The sequence below is a fragment of the Myotis nattereri genome (genome assembly GCF_964212035.1).
Source record: "Myotis nattereri genome assembly, chromosome: 2".
In the NCBI taxonomy this organism is placed as follows: domain Eukaryota; kingdom Metazoa; phylum Chordata; class Mammalia; order Chiroptera; family Vespertilionidae; genus Myotis; species Myotis nattereri.
In genome coordinates, this window is record NC_138076.1 from 175,305,731 (window position 1) to 175,323,852 (window position 18,122).

The 18,122-nt window shown below is 34.7% G+C and overlaps 1 protein-coding gene across 1 annotated transcript in view; it reads left to right on the forward strand.

Annotated features, from left to right (window-relative positions):
* Window positions 1-18,122, forward strand: part of CPNE8 (copine 8) — a 193,277-nt gene that overhangs the window by 142,515 nt on the left and 32,640 nt on the right. Inside the window, exons 14-15 of the mRNA XM_081083691.1 lie at window positions 5,613-5,659; window positions 11,749-11,930. Of these exons, the coding sequence (XP_080939817.1) occupies window positions 5,613-5,659; window positions 11,749-11,930 (229 nt within the window). The remainder of the gene's footprint in view (window positions 1-5,612; window positions 5,660-11,748; window positions 11,931-18,122) is intronic.

The following is an 18,122-nucleotide window of genomic DNA, read 5'->3' on the forward strand; positions in this document are numbered from 1 at the left end:
CTCCACATATAAGCAAAATCACATGGCTCCTATCCCTCTCTCACTGGCCCACTCCCCCCAGCACAATACTCTCCAGGCCTATCCACATCTCTGCAAAAGGCAGGATTTTCTTCCCCTCTGTGGCCAAGCAGCTTTCCATTGTGTAAATGACCATGCTTGTCTTACCCACTCATCTACTGATGGGCACTTGGGTTGCTCCCAAATCTTGGCTATCATAAATAATGCTGCAGTGAACATAGCGGTGCATATATTCTTTTGAGTTATCGTGTTTCAGGTTTCTTCAGATATATTCTCAGAAGTGGGATTGCTGAGTTATCATAAGGCAGTTACATTTTTTATTTTGGGGGGAACCGCTATGCTGTTTTCCACAGTGGCTGCACCAATCTGCATTCCCACCAACAAGCATGAGGGTTCCCTTTTCTCCACATCCTTACCAACACTTGTTTGTTGACTTGTTGATGATACCTATTCTGACAGGTGTGAAGTGACATCTCATTGTGGTTTTAATTAGCATCCCCCTGATGACTAAGTGACTTTGAGCAACTTTTCATATCTATTGGCCATTTGTATGTCCTCTTTGGAGAAGTGTCTGTTCAAGTGCTTTGCCCATTTAGTAATTGGATTGTTTGTGTAAGAGTGTGTGTGTGTGTGTGTGTGTGTGTTTGGTGTTGTGTTTTGAAAGTTCTTTATAAAATTTTAAGTATTAACCCTTTATCAGATGTATTGATTAATATATTCTCCCATTCAGTGGATTGTCTTTTCATTTTGATGGTGGTTTCCTTTGCTGTGCACAAACTTTTTAGTTTGATGTATTCCCATTTGTTTATTTTTTTTCTTCTGTTTCCCTTGCCTGAGGAGATTTATCAGAAAAAAATATGGCTATGAGAAATGTCCAAGATTTTACTGCCTATGTTTTCTTCTAAGATTTTTATGGTTTTGAGTCTAACATTTAAGTCTTTAATCCATTTTGAATTTATTCTTGTGTGCAGTGTAAGAAGGTGGTCTAGTTTCATTTGTTTACGTGTATCTTTCCTAACACCATTTATTGAACAGACTATCTTTATTGCATTTTATGTTATTGCCTTCTTTGTCAAATATTAATTGACCACAAAGGTGTAGTTTTATTTCTGGGCTCTCTGTTCTGTTCCATTGATCTATATGTCTATTTTTATGCCAGTACCAGGCTGTTTTGAGTACAGCGGTTTTGAAGTATAACTTGGTATCAAGTAGTATAATTCCTCCAACTTTGTTATTATTTCTCAAGATTTCTTTGGCTATTTAGGGTCTTTTTTTGGTTCCATATAAATTTTTGTGACACCTGTTATTGTTCTGTGGACTAAGCCATTGGTTTCTTGATAGGAATTGCATTGAATCTATAGATTGCTTTGGGTGGTATGGACATTTTAATGACGTTAATTCTTCCTATCCATGAACATGGTATATGCTTGCACTTATTTGTATCTTATTCAATTCCTTTCCTCAGTGTCTTATAATTTTCCAAGTACAGAACTTTTACATCTTGGTTAAATTTATTACAAGGTATTTTTATGCAATTGTGAATGAATTGTTTTCTTAGTTCACCTTTCTGATAGTTCATTGTTTGTGTATAGACGTGCAACTGATTTCTGGGTATTTTGTATCCTGGTATTTGACTAAATTCATTTATCAGTTCTAGTAGTTCCTTGGTGAAATCTTTAGGGTTCTCTGTATACAGTATCATGTCATCTACAAATAATGACAGTTTTATTTCTTTCTCTTCAATTTGGATGCCTTTTATTTTTTCTTCCTGTCTGATTGCTGTGGGTAGGACTTCCAGTATTATGTTGAATAAGAGTGGTATTAGCAGACATCCCTGTCTTGTTCTTGATCTTAGGAAAATGCTTTTAGTTTTTGCCCATTGAGTATGATGCTGGCTGTGGGTTTGTCATATATGGCCTTTATTACATTGAGGTATGTTCCCTCTCTTCCCACTTTACTATGAGTATTTATGATAAATAATCCAAGGGAGGTTTCATTATTCTTAATTTATTACAAATGAAGTGCAAAGAGATTGAATAGCTTTCCCAAGATCACATTGCAAGTAGGTGAAAGTATTTATATTTGAATTTGCATCTCAAAGCCTGTCCTCATTCTAGCAGATATCAGTTGTCAAGGGTAATGAATCCTCTAAAGTTTATGGGCATGGGAAGCAGGGATTGTGAAGATGCAGCGAAATTTAGAATCTGGCTGCTGTTTGTGTTGCCAATTAGGTAGTTGAACTACTTTTACGAAAGAGGCAAAAGGTAAGACAGAAAAGGATTCAAGTTTTAGCCCACAGTGAGCTGAGGTTATGCAGGATTAGGCTGATGATAATGCCAGAGGCAAGTGAACAGGTGTAGGGCAGGTTCTAGAACTGAAGTAGAAACCCGATTGCATAGCCAGTAAATCAAGGCAGAAGCAAAGTCTTGGTACCAGCATGGCAATAATGAGAGGGATATTAAGAGTGGGAAGACATCTCATCTGCACTTTTTGGTTCTAGAATCCAACAGCTTGTGGATCTGAATCTGCACTTGTCAAGATTCATTTAAAGGAGGAAAGTGGAAAGTTTATCTTTCATGTTAATAATGTTAAGTTTGTGCAACTAAACAGAACTTGAAATTGGGAAGAAGGTAATGCAATCCTTCTGTACACCCCCAGCACGGTGGTTAGTTCTCAAGAACTAATGTATAAAGACAGTTGTAGGAAAGTTATTTTAGATGGTATTATTCTGTGTGTGCATGTGGGTGGGCGTGCATACATATGTGCAGTTTTCTTCAATATGCACACCTGTACTTGTTTTCTATGGATCTTTGCTTTGCTAGTTACATTTCCCATCTTGACATCTGACTTGTCTGTCATTCACAGCTTTTGGAGAGGTGGCAGAGTTAAATAAGGACTTTTTCCAAGTATATATTTTAGCAGTAGTGGGATGTATGAATTGGGAAGTCTCATAAGATGTTACTACTAACTCATGAAATTTGGCAGGCATGCCTCCTTTTATACTCTAGAATATAATGTAACATAAATGTAGACTATAGTAAAACAAAATGACAGCTAAAGTGACACTTCCTGAACAGAATATTTTGAGACTTACATGTGATAGTTTTATGAATATTCTAAATATGAATATTCAATCATTGCCTGTAAATTCAGATTTCTTATTTTGACACATGATTGATTTTTTTTCTCTAACATTAGTCGTTAAGAAATATTGAAGAATGAAAAAGGGTAACAAGATTAATAATGAAGATGTTTTGTCTGGCTTGCTTTTATGACACAAATAATTTATCAGAGTCTTAAAGAAATCTGCCTTATAGTCTAAAGTTATGGTTTTGCTAGCAACTTAAAAAAAACTTTTATTATTTTTTTTCAAAATACACTTGGTATATAGTAAGTATACATTATACTATTAATGTCAAATTCTTAGAAATCATGGGAATGAACAAATTTTAAATGCACAGTTGAGATTTAGGTTATGTTATTAACTATGAATTGTTATAAACTCCTGTGCTGTTTTTTTCATTTTTTTGTTAGTAAGAAGCTGGAATTGTAAACTTTATGAGTTTTCAAGGATAGTGTTTGGTTTGCTACTGCTTTCTCTTTATCACTTAAACACAGGGCTTGACCATCAGAAAATGCTCAATAAATAATTGTTGAATTATAGTTTTTTAAATGAAAAATCCAAATGGTGTAATAACAGGCTAAGGGACTGTCACAACCATGAAGCACTTTGTGAATTGAGCTATCATATTTTTCTTCTGATTTGCATCCTGCTGATTCAAAACAGTAAAACAGTAAGATTCTTTCTGACATGCAGAATGAGGCAAAGAACCAATCAAATCTTGAAATCAATCAACCACCAGGTGGGCATTCAAATATGTGGAAAGCATTGTGCAAACACTGTTATAAAAGAGAATTGAGCCCTGGCCCTTATAGCAAAGTGGTTAGAGTATCGGCCCACACACCAAAAAATCATGCCTTGGATTCCAGTCCAAGGCACTTATCTGGGTTGCAGGTCGTCCCGCCCCCATCTGGGCCCCTGCAGGTGGCAACCAATCAATGTGCCTCTCTCACATTGATGTTTCTCTTTCTGTCTCTCCCTCCCTCTCCCCCTCCTTTTCCCTCCCTTCCTCTCTCTTTAAAATGCTAGCAATGGAAAAAGTATCCTCGGGTGAGGGGTGGGGATTAACAGAGAGAGAGAGAGAGAGAGAGAGAGAGAGAGAGAGAGAGAGAGTGTGTTATTGTGCCAGGCACCTTCCCTCTGAGAATTTTAAAACTTGACTAATCTCAGTAACTAGATTGTTGGAATTCAAACCCAGTTTTTTCAGACTCAAAAGCTGTACCCTTTCTAATACACCATAGTCCCTGTAGTACAGTCAGTTCAATCCCTTTCAGCAGAATGACAAGGTAATTCACCGATGGTGACAGTTCTTTCAAGTTCCTTAAAAAGATTTATTATCTCAAAATGTATCCCAAGTATGTCCCTATATTCTTTTTCTAAAAATTTTAAAACTCATTTTGGTTCATACTAGTTAGTGTATGTTCCAAATTAACCTATATTCTTAGCCTATAAACCTAATTTCTAATCTAAAAAGAAATTACCATGTAGCTATAAAGAGAATCTTTATTAGTTTTTTTTTTTTATTAAATGTAAAGCATAGAAGATACATTCCTTAGGAAATAATGATTGAGTTTGTTTCAATTCCTGAATAGTATTTAGGGCTCTTCAGGCTTAATTTTTAAAGACAGAAGAAAATGTTACTATAGTTAGTCATGTTTTCAAATGATTTGCTTTTTCAATTAAAATTATTTTTTAAATTAAATATGATGCAGATTATACCAGTAATCATATCATTGTCACATATTTGTGTTTTTATGCCTTACTTGGTAAAAAAGAGGCTAAATTACTTATAGAAAGACTCAGAGGTATATATTTCTATCAGAAAAAAAAGGAAGAATATAATCCCCAAAAAATCATTTTGGGTTAATTATCAATTGCTGAAAGTATACACAACCAATTTCATCCAAATAAACATCTATATCTACACACACACACACACACACACACACACACACACACACCAGAAGTCAGTAATCACGGAGAGATGGATCTCTGTCTGAAATACTTCATTTTTTTAGGAAAGCAGGAGAAAATCATGTTTGTTTGTTTTTTAATTTTAGAAAGAATGAGTTCAAGAAATGATATTACTAGAGTCCTAGAGATTATTTTAGCCACATCACACTTTTAAGGGCATAATAATTTAACATGGATTATAGAATAATTTTGAAAGCAAATTAAAAATGAATGTGGACATTGGAGACTGGCAAATAATTATTTGCAATTTGACTTCTTCATTTTTATTGCGGACACCTTATGTTTTATTTTACAGGTGTATAATTGTAAAGGTATTTTGCCAAGTTCTTACCATTGAAAACTGCCTATCTGATACTATCCAGTGTGTATGTACTGTAACATAGTTGCCAGTAATATTTAAGAAAATCAGATATGTTAGGTAATATGGTAACACAAATGGAAATCAAACTTTTTGTGAAATTATTTCATTATTAACGATTTTTATTTACTTATATTCTAGAACACAAATCAATTTCACGGTGGCTATTGATTTTACAGCATCAAATGGTGAGTTTTATGACTACCCCCTAATAAAAATGATCAGCAACTACGTGAAATATAAATATTTATTTTCATGATGTTTTGATATTTTATTTCTATATTTTCATACTTTTGAAGTGTTTCATATGAAATTCAGATATTCAGATAAATTTTCTTCTTTCTTTTTAACATTATGAATTAGTTCAGGTATAGAGAAGGCTACAAGAAATATAACAAAAGTATGTAATAGTCCCATTCAAATTTATTAAATATCAAAATATGGTCATTTTTTTGCATATTTTTAAAAAGATAATTCCAGATTTAGTTAAGCCCATTATGTACCCCACTCCATTTCTTCTATCCTCCCTCCTTCTCCATACTTAATTATAATCCTGATATTTGTTTATAGTCCTCATTTTTATAGTATTTCTATGAGTATTAATTTATATGAATGTAATTCAAGTACTTGTACCTTAGTTGACATGCTTTATTTTTACTTGAATATTTAAAAATTATTCATGTTAACACATTTATGTTTAATTAATTCAGAAGAGGTGTCATCTAATAGTCCATGTGCAGATATTTATAATTTGCATATCAAATATTTTAAAAAAGAAAAGTAGTGGACTTTAATTTTATTTTGAGGTAACTTTATTTCAATTGTCCTCTTATACAATGGGGGAAAATGATCCAGAATATCTTTTTAGTAATAAATACATCTTGGCTTATTAATTCCTGAGTTAGAAATAGAAACTAGGAAACCAAACTATAATTCAGGAACCTTAGACTACATATTAAATTTATTCTCCAGCATTATGACTTCAAGTTAATGATTTTTATTCATGTGTTTTATTCAGTAAAATGTAGAACATAGAAGTAAAACCTAAAGCCCCACTGGTTTAAAATACTAGCTTTTATTCACTGATGAACATTAGCAAGAAGAGCAAGAATCTATTCAATAGAAAGACACAAACTTTTGAAACTCTCTTAAAAAATAGGTAATCTGAACAGACCTTTAATAAAAAATTGAATTTTGTAATAAAATGTTAACACTACCCACAAAGTTTATCTGGACCTAGGTCCAGATAGCTTTACTGGTGAATCCTACCAAATACTTAAAGGAGAATTAATAAAAATTCTTCATACATTCTTCCAAAAAATAGAAGAGAAGGGAACACTTCCCAACTCATTCTATGTGGTCAGTATTAGCTTGATACCCAAACCAGACAAAGATATCACAAGAAAAGAAAAACTAAAGATCAATATATTTTATGGAAAATGGATATAAAAGTTCTCAATAAAATGTTAGCAAATTGAGTTCAGCAATACATAGAGAGAATTATATACTCTGACCAACTAAGATTTTTCACAGGAATGTACTACATTGTCTTAATATTAAAAAATCAAATAAGGTAAGTAGAAAATTATTTAAAAACCACACAGTCATCTCAATTGATGCAGAAAAAGCATTTGACAAAGTCCAACATACTTTCATGATAAAAACACTTAACAAACTAGGAATAGAAGTTGCCTTAATAAAGAAGGGACTAAATGAACAGCTCATAGCTAACATTATACTTAATAGTGAAAAGCTGGATGCTTTCCCCCTAAGATAAGGAAGAGGACAAAATGTCTACTATTACCACTTCTATTCAACATTGTACTGGAAGTTGTATCCAGAGCAACTAGGCAAGAAAAGGATATAAAATATATCCAGATTAGAAATAAAGAAGTTAAACTATTTTTATTTGCAGATGACATAATCTTGTATATAGAAAATCCTAATTAACCTCTTAAAAATCTATTAGAACCTATAAATGAATTCAGTAAGATTGAAGGATAAAATATCAATATATAAAATAATTTTTTTCCTACACATTTCCAATGAACAATCAGAAAATGAAATTATGACAACAATTATATTTACAATAGTATCAAAAGGAATCCAATACTTAGGAGTAAATTTAACAAAGTGAGTATAAAACTTATCTTCTAAAAACTATTCAGAAAAAAATTATTGAAAGATTAAAGGTCTAAATAAGTGTAAAAAACGCCATTTATTGATTAGAAAAGTCGATACTGTTAAGATGGTAATATTTCCCAACTTGATCTCCAGATTCAATTTAATCTCTATCAAAATTTGGGGAAATGGGAAACTGACCCAATTGAAAGCAGACTTGAGGGGGAAAAAAAGATTCACAATTCTCAGTTAGCCATAATCTACAAATCAGTTATCAAGTATTGGTGAGCAAGAAGAGAAATTGGAATCCTTATACTCTGCGGGTGATACTGTAAAATGGTGCAGCCACTTTGGGAAATACTTTCACAGTTTCTCAAGTTATTATAGTTACCATGTGACCCAGCAATTTCACTCCTGGATATAAACACAAGAGAGATGAACCCATGCCTCCATACAAAATCTTGTACATGAATATTTTTAGCAACATAGCCAAAATGTGAAAACAACCCAAATGTCCACAAGCTCATTAATTGGTAGAAAAATGTGGTATGTGGATATGAATACTATTCAGCAATAACAGAATGAAATATGAAGTGAAACATGCTACAACATAGATGAACCTTGAAATGACTGTGGACTGACAGAAGCTAGTCACAGAAGACCATATCATATGTAACTCAACTTATATGAAATGTACAGAATTCCCAAATTAATAGAGACAGAAAGTAGATTAGTTATTGTTTAGGGCTGAGATGGATGGACTGACAAGGAAATGATAGTGAATAGCTACAGAACTTCTTTTTTATTTTTTAAATATAAGCGAAAATTTATTTAGAAAGTACAGAGGTAGAAGAAGTGAGCCTTAGAAGAAGTAAGTCTTCTGGGCTGCGTAGGCTCAAGAAACAAATCCTGAGGTGATGAAAATGTTCTAAAATTGATTGTAGTGATGGTATATATATATATATATATATATATATATATATATATATATATAGTCTGTGAATATACTTAAAATTATTGAATTGTATAGTTTAAAAGGGTGAATTATAAGTTATATGAATTATATCTCGACAAAGCTTTTTTAAAGAGCTTTTTAAAAAATAATCATATCCAAGTAGGATTATATTTTACAAAAGCATGGTGTATCTCTAAAGCAAAATTAGATGTCAATTTGATAATATTCAGGGTTTAAAATATTACAAGAGCCCTAAGTAAGAGTTACAGCTAAGGGTAAGAACTATGAAACTCGATTGCCTAGATTCATATTCTAGTTTTACCAAGTATTGTTTTGTAATTTAGGGCAAGTTATTTAATCTGAAAATTATGTAATCTAAAACATAGGTATAATAAAAATACCCATACAACATTGAAAAGGAATTAGTGAGATATGAAGTAAGGAGTTCAATACATGTTAGAGTCCATGCTATTATAATTACTATTATTATTAATTGGGCTCCAATATTATCAACCTACTATTAATTCATTCTTCATAGACATTGTTGCAGATACAGAGGTGGTATAAACATGGCCTCGGATTCAGGAACTGACACTCAGTTTGGCAAATTGCTGTATTTTGTGGTGCAGAACACAAGAGCCATAAGAGTAAGAGAGGCCAGTAAGTGCCGGTAGAAACAAGGAGGACATAAGCTGGAGGAGAAGAAAGCAAATTTCAGGACAGGGTGGTAACCTGAGAGGTCATGATTGGAAGGAAGACATTTTTAGCGGTCCAGTGAAAAGACTGGTCTGGATGAAGTTGCTGGAAAGAGTTAAGCAACATCTTTGAATGGGTAGGAGCAAGCCCAGTTGTGCATGAGGCTAAGTTGTTTAGACGAGCTGGGTATATTAGTGGTATTTTTATTTTAGGTTGTGGTTTTCTAAGTGAAATTGAATTAGTTGCCATATTGCAACCATTGGGTAACAACTCTTATACTTGAGAATGTGGCTAAATAACCACTTAGTCAAGGAATGGTATTGCTTATCTGTGGCTCCAGTGGGCTTTTGACTAAGTGGCAAAATTCCTACTTTAGAAGAAATTTGTCAAAGAAGGATTGTACCAGACAAATTAAACAGGCTAGGAAGACTCTGTTCAGAACTATTACAATAGGGATCAAAGCTATTACAGTAGAAGGAAGATACTGACTTACCTCCTCCAAAACAAAAGAAGGGAAGGAATTTAAGTGCTGTGGTGAACTAGTAGGCAAGTACTGGGGGACATTATAGAGGAGGTGGTTTGTGTGATTTTGTCATCTCTATTTGCTAATTAATATTTCTTAAATTTAGGCTCCTACTGTCCCACAGAGACTATAGGTGACAGGGATGGTATCTTTCTTTTCTTTTTTCAAATTTAAATTCTTTATTGTTTAAAGTATTAAATATGTCTCCTTTTCTCCCTATTGACCTCTCCCTGGCTGCTTCCACCCCCTCCCCCCCTAGCATTTGCCCTCACCCCCTTACTGTCTGTGTCCATTGGTTATGCTTATATGCATGCATACAAGTCCTTTGGTTGATCTCTTACTGCCCCCCCCCCCCCCACCACTGCCTTCCCTCTGAGGTTTGATGGTCTGTTCGATGCTTCTATGTCTCTGGATCTGTTTTTGTTCATCAGTTTATGTTGTTCATTATATTCCACAAATGAGTGAGATCATATGATATTTCTTTCTTTCTCATGATGACATTTTAAAGGGCTGGCTCCCAGGTCCTTGAGAAAGATATTCCTGGGTTGTAGGAGATTTAGGCCTCAGAAGGTGGAGTTTTACAATTGCAAATTATCTAAAGTAAGTGCTCGGAGTAAAGGGAGCTCGGGCCTATAGTCAGGAGAAACCTGTCTAAAGTTTAGTCAAACTGAGGAGAATATTAAGGCCATCTTGGTCAGGAGACACTTTTTTTTAGAAATTATGTCATGTGGAACTAGCCCTTGAATGCTTGTAACCCTTTGGAAATAGAAACGCATTTACACAGTGAATTATTTTTAGACCAGAAATGCTCTTGATATAATTATATGAATTATAAACCAAGGGAAGATCTCTCCTTGATTTTGTGTCTCACTGGATCTCAAGTGCTTATTATTATTATTTTTCCTTAGCAGAGAAGAACTATGCCTCGAGGCTTTCCTTCCTCAGGCAATGTCTTAAAGTAGAATTGAGTTTTATGTGTTATTAAGAGTTCCATTTAACTTTTCCATTTTCACTTAGGAAACTTAATGGACTTTCAGGCTTCCTGGTGCTGGTAATTAGGGCAATTCAGTGTGAATCTCAATGTGTTTAAGTGGCAGCACATATATTACTTTCTCTCACATTCATCTCTCTTCACAGGCAGCATCCCACATAGTATAAGATATTGAAAATTCAGGACATTGTGGATGACCCAACATTAATAAAAGAAGCATTTAAACCTTACATTCCCAGGGTGCTTTATTGTTTTTAATCACTTCCACACACATAATCTCATCTTGTCCTCCCAGTAAACACTGTGGTAGGATTTATCACAAGCATTTTAAAAATATTGTCCTGCAAATGGCAATACTCAACCCTGGGCCTTCTGCCTCCTATTTTGTCTAGTTAGAAACTCTCAATCATTTTTCAGATATAGATATTGAAATTAGCTTGAATTTAAAAACCACTATGCTCTCCTTTTTTTAAAATGATAAATTGGAATACTTCTGAAATATTCAGTTTATTTTTGTGATACAACTTTGGGAAAAACCTCATAATTATTCAAGCTCATTAATTCAGTTGAGTCTTCTAATTATAGGCATAAGAATTCAAGCTAAAGGCACATATTTTTCTTAAAAAACTAAATATTATGATAAAATAAAATTAACGAAAGTACTTTTATACTACTCTGGAACTGAATTTTAATAATAGCCTTTGATATTGACAATGAAGAATAATTTCTGAAAAAATCTGCATATACTTTGGTAAATTGTCTACATATGTGATTGAATTTAATAAATATTTCTGTTTTAATGTCCATTCTCCCCACCACCACCACCACCACCAAAAAAACAACAACTATATTTGACATACCATGGGTATAGGCAGAAAAAACACAGTTTTTAAATATTTTATTCTGAAATAGATATCAAGAATAATGTTGTCCAAAATATTGTCTCTTTAGCCTGATCACTCATGTTTGAAATATTTTTTTTTGTCATCAGGCAACCCTGCCCAGCCCACTTCTCTCCACTACATGAATCCTTACCAACTGAATGCCTATGGGATGGCACTGAAAGCAGTGGGAGAAATCGTTCAAGATTATGACAGTGATAAAATGTTCCCAGCTCTAGGTTTTGGTGCAAAACTGCCTCCAGATGGAAGGATATCTCATGAGTTTGCTTTGGTAAGGATATGTCACAAGGATTGGATATTTGGAAAAAAAAAAAAATAACATGTTGAATTTTTAAATATCGGTTCACTGTTTCTTCTTTAGTCAGTCATGTAGCAGGCTTTTGTGACAGTAGACTCTGCTTAATTTGCTCAGTGACTGACTTAGGGATGTGGTATTAATGGAAACAAAGACAGTTAAATAGATTAGCAATAAATCTTTACCTAAAATGCATCTGGTTTATAAATAGGGGGTCTCTTATGGTTTTCTATCACTGCATAGCAACCTCCCCCCACCCCCAGACGTTTTAGGTGTAAACCAACACCATTCTGTTTTGTTCATGACTTGTAACGTTTGGGGTCTCCCCCAAGATGGCTTGATTGGCTAGAGACGGCTGGAATTGTTCAGACAGAACCATACTCTTGATTCTGGCTGACAGTTGGATTCCTCTGTTCTTCATGTCCTGTCTCCCGGGGCTAGCATGCTCCCTAAGATGGCTTCTTTGCTCGTGTCTGATGACTGAGCTGGGATAGCTGAGATAGCTGGGTGGCTTGGACATCTTCCCCTCTTTCTACATACAACCTCTGCACGTGGTCATCATGGGATCCTCAGTATGGTGGTCTCCTGGTAGTCGGATTTCTTACATGACAGCCGGTTTCCCCAGAGTGAATATTCTACAAGGCGTGGGTAGAGACTACAGGACTCTTTATACCACAGGATGGAAGTCCTGGAAAGCTCCTTGAGCCACATTCTCTTGCTCAAACAAGTCAATAAGGCCAGCCCAGTTTCAAGGTAGGAGAATTAACTTTTATCCCTCAGCGGAAGGCAGATCAAAGAATGTGTGACTGTATTTAATCTACCTAAAATGCATCTGATTTATAAATCTTCTAAATAGCTTCTTTTAAAATGGCATTTCAAATTTAAAGAACTAGTCATGGCTGGAATTAATTTTTTCCAAATATGAAGCAGCACTTATGGCTATAATTAATTAAGATTTAAGTATACTGGAGTAGATATGAGTGGAATAAAAACATTTCTCTAGTTAATGTTTAATTTACATAGATCTATTTTCATTTGTGTGACTGCAGGTAAGCAATGTGTTGCAGTCTACCTTCAAAATAGACTCCACATAGATAATGCTGATAGGCCCAGACAGCCTTACTCTTACATGCACTTTCTGATAAATAATGGGGAAATCAATATATGATGGTGAGCTATTATTTTGGGAAAAATTTAGATTTTTCCTAATAGAGGTACCTCCCTAGCCTTCACTACATGTTATAACAGGTAGATAATCTCTCCAGTCACTCGTATTTTTGTAGGTCTTTGTTGTTTTTATTCTTATTACAAAAGCAATGTATGCTCCTTATAGGATTTTTTAAGTTCTATAAGCAAAGTAGACAAACATTAACACATATGCTATCTTTACTAAGTAATTACTGAGTATCAATCTAAGTCCTTTATACTTGTTTTCTTATTCAATCTTCATAAAACTTCTGTGTGGTGGAGATATCATACCTCTCACATTATTCCACTGTAGCAAGTGCCATTCATATTGAATATGATACAAAGACTGCATCCAAAAGTTATATCACTCAGCTCAGAGGCTCAGAGGATTAACTAGGGTTTTAACAGACAGGACTTGAACCCAGATCATCCTATTTTAGAATCCATTCTCTTAACCACTATTAAGCCACATTTTATAAAATACCTGTATTACTACTGCTCAGAAATGTGTTTTATTAACACCATTATTGTAACATAAAATACTGTTTTAAGAACAGTATTTTAATATTATTACTGCTGTATTTATTCTTGCTTTCCTATTCTATCCCCCACACAATTTCAGAAAAAAAGGTTGCTATAGGGTTTAATTCTTTCTCCCATGAAATAGGCCACATGCCACACTCCCAATGTCATATAAAAATGAGTATCTGTTGGGATTTTGTTTCTGGAGAATTAACATTTCCCAGAATCTTATAAGACCATGAAAATCACTCATGTGATCCTAAGTCTTAAATGCCTCAGGAAAAAGGTCACGAGCTATTTTAAGCCTAAGAGAAGAAATAATTACGTTAAACTAAATGAGGTTTATTACTTTTCCTTCCGTGAATGTCCTCTCACCCTTGTGTATGCTTTTCTTCCTTACTCTCTCTCTCTCTCTCTCTCTCTCTCTCTCTCTCTCTCTCTAATCCCCTCCTCTTCTTCTTCTTCTTTATTTTTACCTCTACATTTATTCTTTGTATTCAAACCTATGCCAATAACTACTGCTAAGGAAGGCTTTTTTTTCTTATTTGCACCTTGAACTGTTCTTTCAATTCAATTCAAATACTTAAAGGATAGAGTCATACCCCTTTAACTTTATAAAAAATAATCTCCCAAATGACTATGAAAACAATGAGATGCTGCTGCTGATGATAATACTTCAGTTTTAATATTACTTAATTGTTGTATCACTTGAATTTTTTTCAAAGCACTTTTGTTTACTTAGAAAAGCCAGACGAAGGTTAAATAAGTCTTCAATGAGGGAGCATTTGTCTTGATTTGTAGGAAAATATTCGGAATTAAGCTCATCATAAATAACCGCAATATATATTCTATAAGTGCCCAAAATATCAAGTACAAAAACTTCAGTCCCATGTCAGTATGGCACTTCATGCTCATAAACTCTCAGGTTTCCCTGGTAAGAATTGTGATGTGTAGTCACAACCATTAATCTTTTTATCCACACCAAGTTCACGTAATCTTTCAAGTGGCAAGGGAGGCCTTTTAAAAAATTAAATACTCCCTGCTTGGTGAGCTTGGGGTTGTCTCAAAAGCTGAAATTGAGCTTTGCTGAATCAAAAAGGTCCCAGGTAAACCCAGGCTTCCCATGTGAAATATGTGTAAGAATGGATGTAGTCGCATAAGAAAAGGGGTGGGAAAAGAAAGGCAAGAAGTCCTGGCATCACCCGTGAAGCGCTCTGGGTCGTGAAAATGATGAGTCATTGCTCCCATCTCTTCATGATTCTCTGTGACTCCTTCTGGAGTTGTAACTGAACATACAATAGCGTGGGGCTTCAGAGGACGTATTTCTCATAGCCCTGTGGCCAGTGATCCTTACAAGAAGGATCCTTCTGCATCGATCAACAGAGAAATGCTACACCTGTCCGAGCACTTTCTCCTACTAACTATCTAAAAGAACTTGAATGCTTTTCACTTATTTGGGCATTTATAGGTATCTATGCAATTTAATATCTATGTGTATGCCTTTTCTTTAAAGTAGACATAACAATTTAACAGCCAAGGGTCTTTACCACTGTTTGCATTAAATAGCAGCTCCACAGATGTTTGTTTATTGAATAAAAGGGCGAATTCTCTCAGCTTTTCCCCACAGTCAGCAGTCTCTGGACAGCCACAGGTAACATTTCAAAGAATAAAGCCCGGGCTCCTGAGAGCATTTGGTCAGTGTGCTGGCCCTGCTGGAGAATATTATAGGCCGTAGGTAACAATGGACCATAGGCTTTTTGCCCAGAACTGAATCTAACTCCCCAATTACAATCCCTTAGGGAGCCAAATGGAGGGCAAGTGGGTGAGGGCTCGACACCCCTCCCCACTGAAGTCTGCACAGTAGGATTATTGCTCATTTAGAATTCTGTTCTGTATATTTCTATGTGTTCCACCTATTGACATCCATTATTTTATAAATGGAAAAGTTGTTAACCCCTTGAGGGCCGGGGAGCGCGGTCACGCTCCTCCTGTCTTTCACCAAAAGTGCTGGGAGCGCTATCGCACTCCTCCTGCAGTGTCCAGTCTAAGTCTGCTTTTATTAGTGATGATGATATTGCTAAATATGTCAATTCTTGCTGTGAAGATGACGATTTTTTGGAAGATATTGAATATGTAACTTCAATTACTTGCGATCCATAATTTTTTTCCTAAACTGCTGTAAAATCAGCAAAAATGCCTTGGCAGTTTGAGCATAGTTCCTAGATATTGGTTGGCACTCTGAAAAGGGAATATAAAATAGAGCATCCTTTGCCATCTTCATTAATGTAAGATGAAAATGAATCCTCTTATTTTTTAAAATGTCCTGTATTTTTGTGTGCCAGATCCTGATACAAGCTTATTTTAATTTGTTTTAACAAGCAAAAACTAATTTCCAACATAATTATTTTAAGAAATGAGTTTTTAAAAAGACTTAAAAATCATTTTATAACTCATTACAATGTTGTCATTAAGAAGAAAATCTTTCCACTAAGAAAATTAAATGGTGAGAAAAATGGTGACCTTGTAATTTCAATTCCAGAGAAATGGAGGAAATATATAGTTTTATAGAAATATAAACTCTCACTCAAATGTTAAAAAGACAAAAACTCAGAATTACCCTCGTTTGTAAACCTCAGAATTATTCTTCAAGGGAGATATATTATACATTTTAATGCCCAAAATGAATAATGAGCTTTAATTTTAATTGCTTCATACTTTATCAAGGGAAAAGAACACTGTAAAATTTTATCTAAATGAAGGTTAAATAGGTCAGCTCAGATTAACATCAAAACCACCCTTAACTGCTTTGTGCTAAATATTGAACTTTTATATTTTAATTTAATCAACTGCTGTAACCAATTTTATAATATAAAGAGGTCTTTATGAGTTTTATGCTTTTAAAATTTACATGAGGTTTAGTTAATAAAAAGTTTGAAGGAAAAAAAATAAAAGGAAAACGTGTATACATTCTTACCTCACAAAATGGCAACATTGAAGTGGTTGATAATAATCTGGCTTAGTTTCCTAAGATCCCCAGGCTTTTAATATGCTCAGGGTTTCATAACGTGATGGCATAGTGTGGTGAAGAGACTGGACTCTGGGGTTAGACTGCATGGGTTCAAATATTGGCTATTTCATTTGTGTTGTGTGGCTTTTGGGCACAGTATTTAAGTTCTCAGTGTCTTAGTCTATTTGTAAAGCAGAAAAAAATGACACTAGTTTATCTACTTTCTTAGGGTGGTTATAAAAACTAAATAATGTATGTAAACATTTTCATATAAAGCTCAGTATACAGAAGTCAACAAATTTTAGTTACACATTAGCAGTTCCTTGTGATTGTTCAAACACAGACATGCTAAAATTATTGCTGTTTAAACATTGTTACTGTTTAGTGTTTTAAAATATATCCACAACTTTTATTTATATCTCTTACCCCCTTCCAAAGGTGGAGCCTGATTCCCCTTCCTTTGAGTATGAACTATACTTAGTGTTTCATTTCTAGCAGACAAATTAAAGTAGAAGGAATAGTGTGCAGTGTATGAGACCAGCTTATAAAGGCATTGGGACTACCTTCTTGCTCCTTCTCTTGGATTGTTCATTCTGGGGACTTTAGCTGCCATGTTGTGAGAACTCTCAAGTAGCCCTCTGGAGGGCTCTTGTTGGACTCCTGCCAGCAGCTGTGGACGTGAGCCTTCTCAGAAGCACATCCTCCATCTCTGGTCAACCTTTCACAAGCCCAAGTCTGCATCTTGACTGCGAACTCATGAGAGATTTTTAGTGAGAACCTCCTGGCCAACGTGCTACCTGGATTCCTGCCACCCAAAAAGTGTGTGCGATAATAAATGCTTATTGTTTTGAGCCACTAGCTTTTGGGATAATTTGCTGCATAGAAATAGGTAACGAATGCACTGCCTTATGTGTGTTATCTGTGGAATCTGGATGAGAAGAATTAAACCTACTGATTGCAGAGCATGCAAGGTTTGAAAGGCTAGACCAGGTCTCCAGGTTTAAAGCTGCCCTTCTGGGTGCTGTCTTTCAGAATCACTCCTTGGTGGCAGCTCCATCTCCCTTGAACAGCATGGATATATTTCTTGGATTCTTTTTCTTTTACCTTGTTTTGATATTTCTGACACCAAATTACATTCCCTTTGACCCCTTCTCCAGTTGGAGGTGTCAAGTATGGCCTGAAGGTGTGCATGTAGCAGATGATTTACACTTTTCTTTCTATAAGGGAAAACTGCATAGATAGCATTTTTTTCTGATTTTAATACATAACTGCATGAAACTTGAAAATATAGATTTGTTTAAAGGGTGAAATAAAAGCCCCCCAATTATATAACCACTCAGAGTTAACTATCTAATATTTTGTTTACTTTTTTTCCAGGATTTTTACATATTCATCTCCACATGTACACAGGCCTGTGTAAAATTAAGACTGTTAATTATAGAATGTGATAC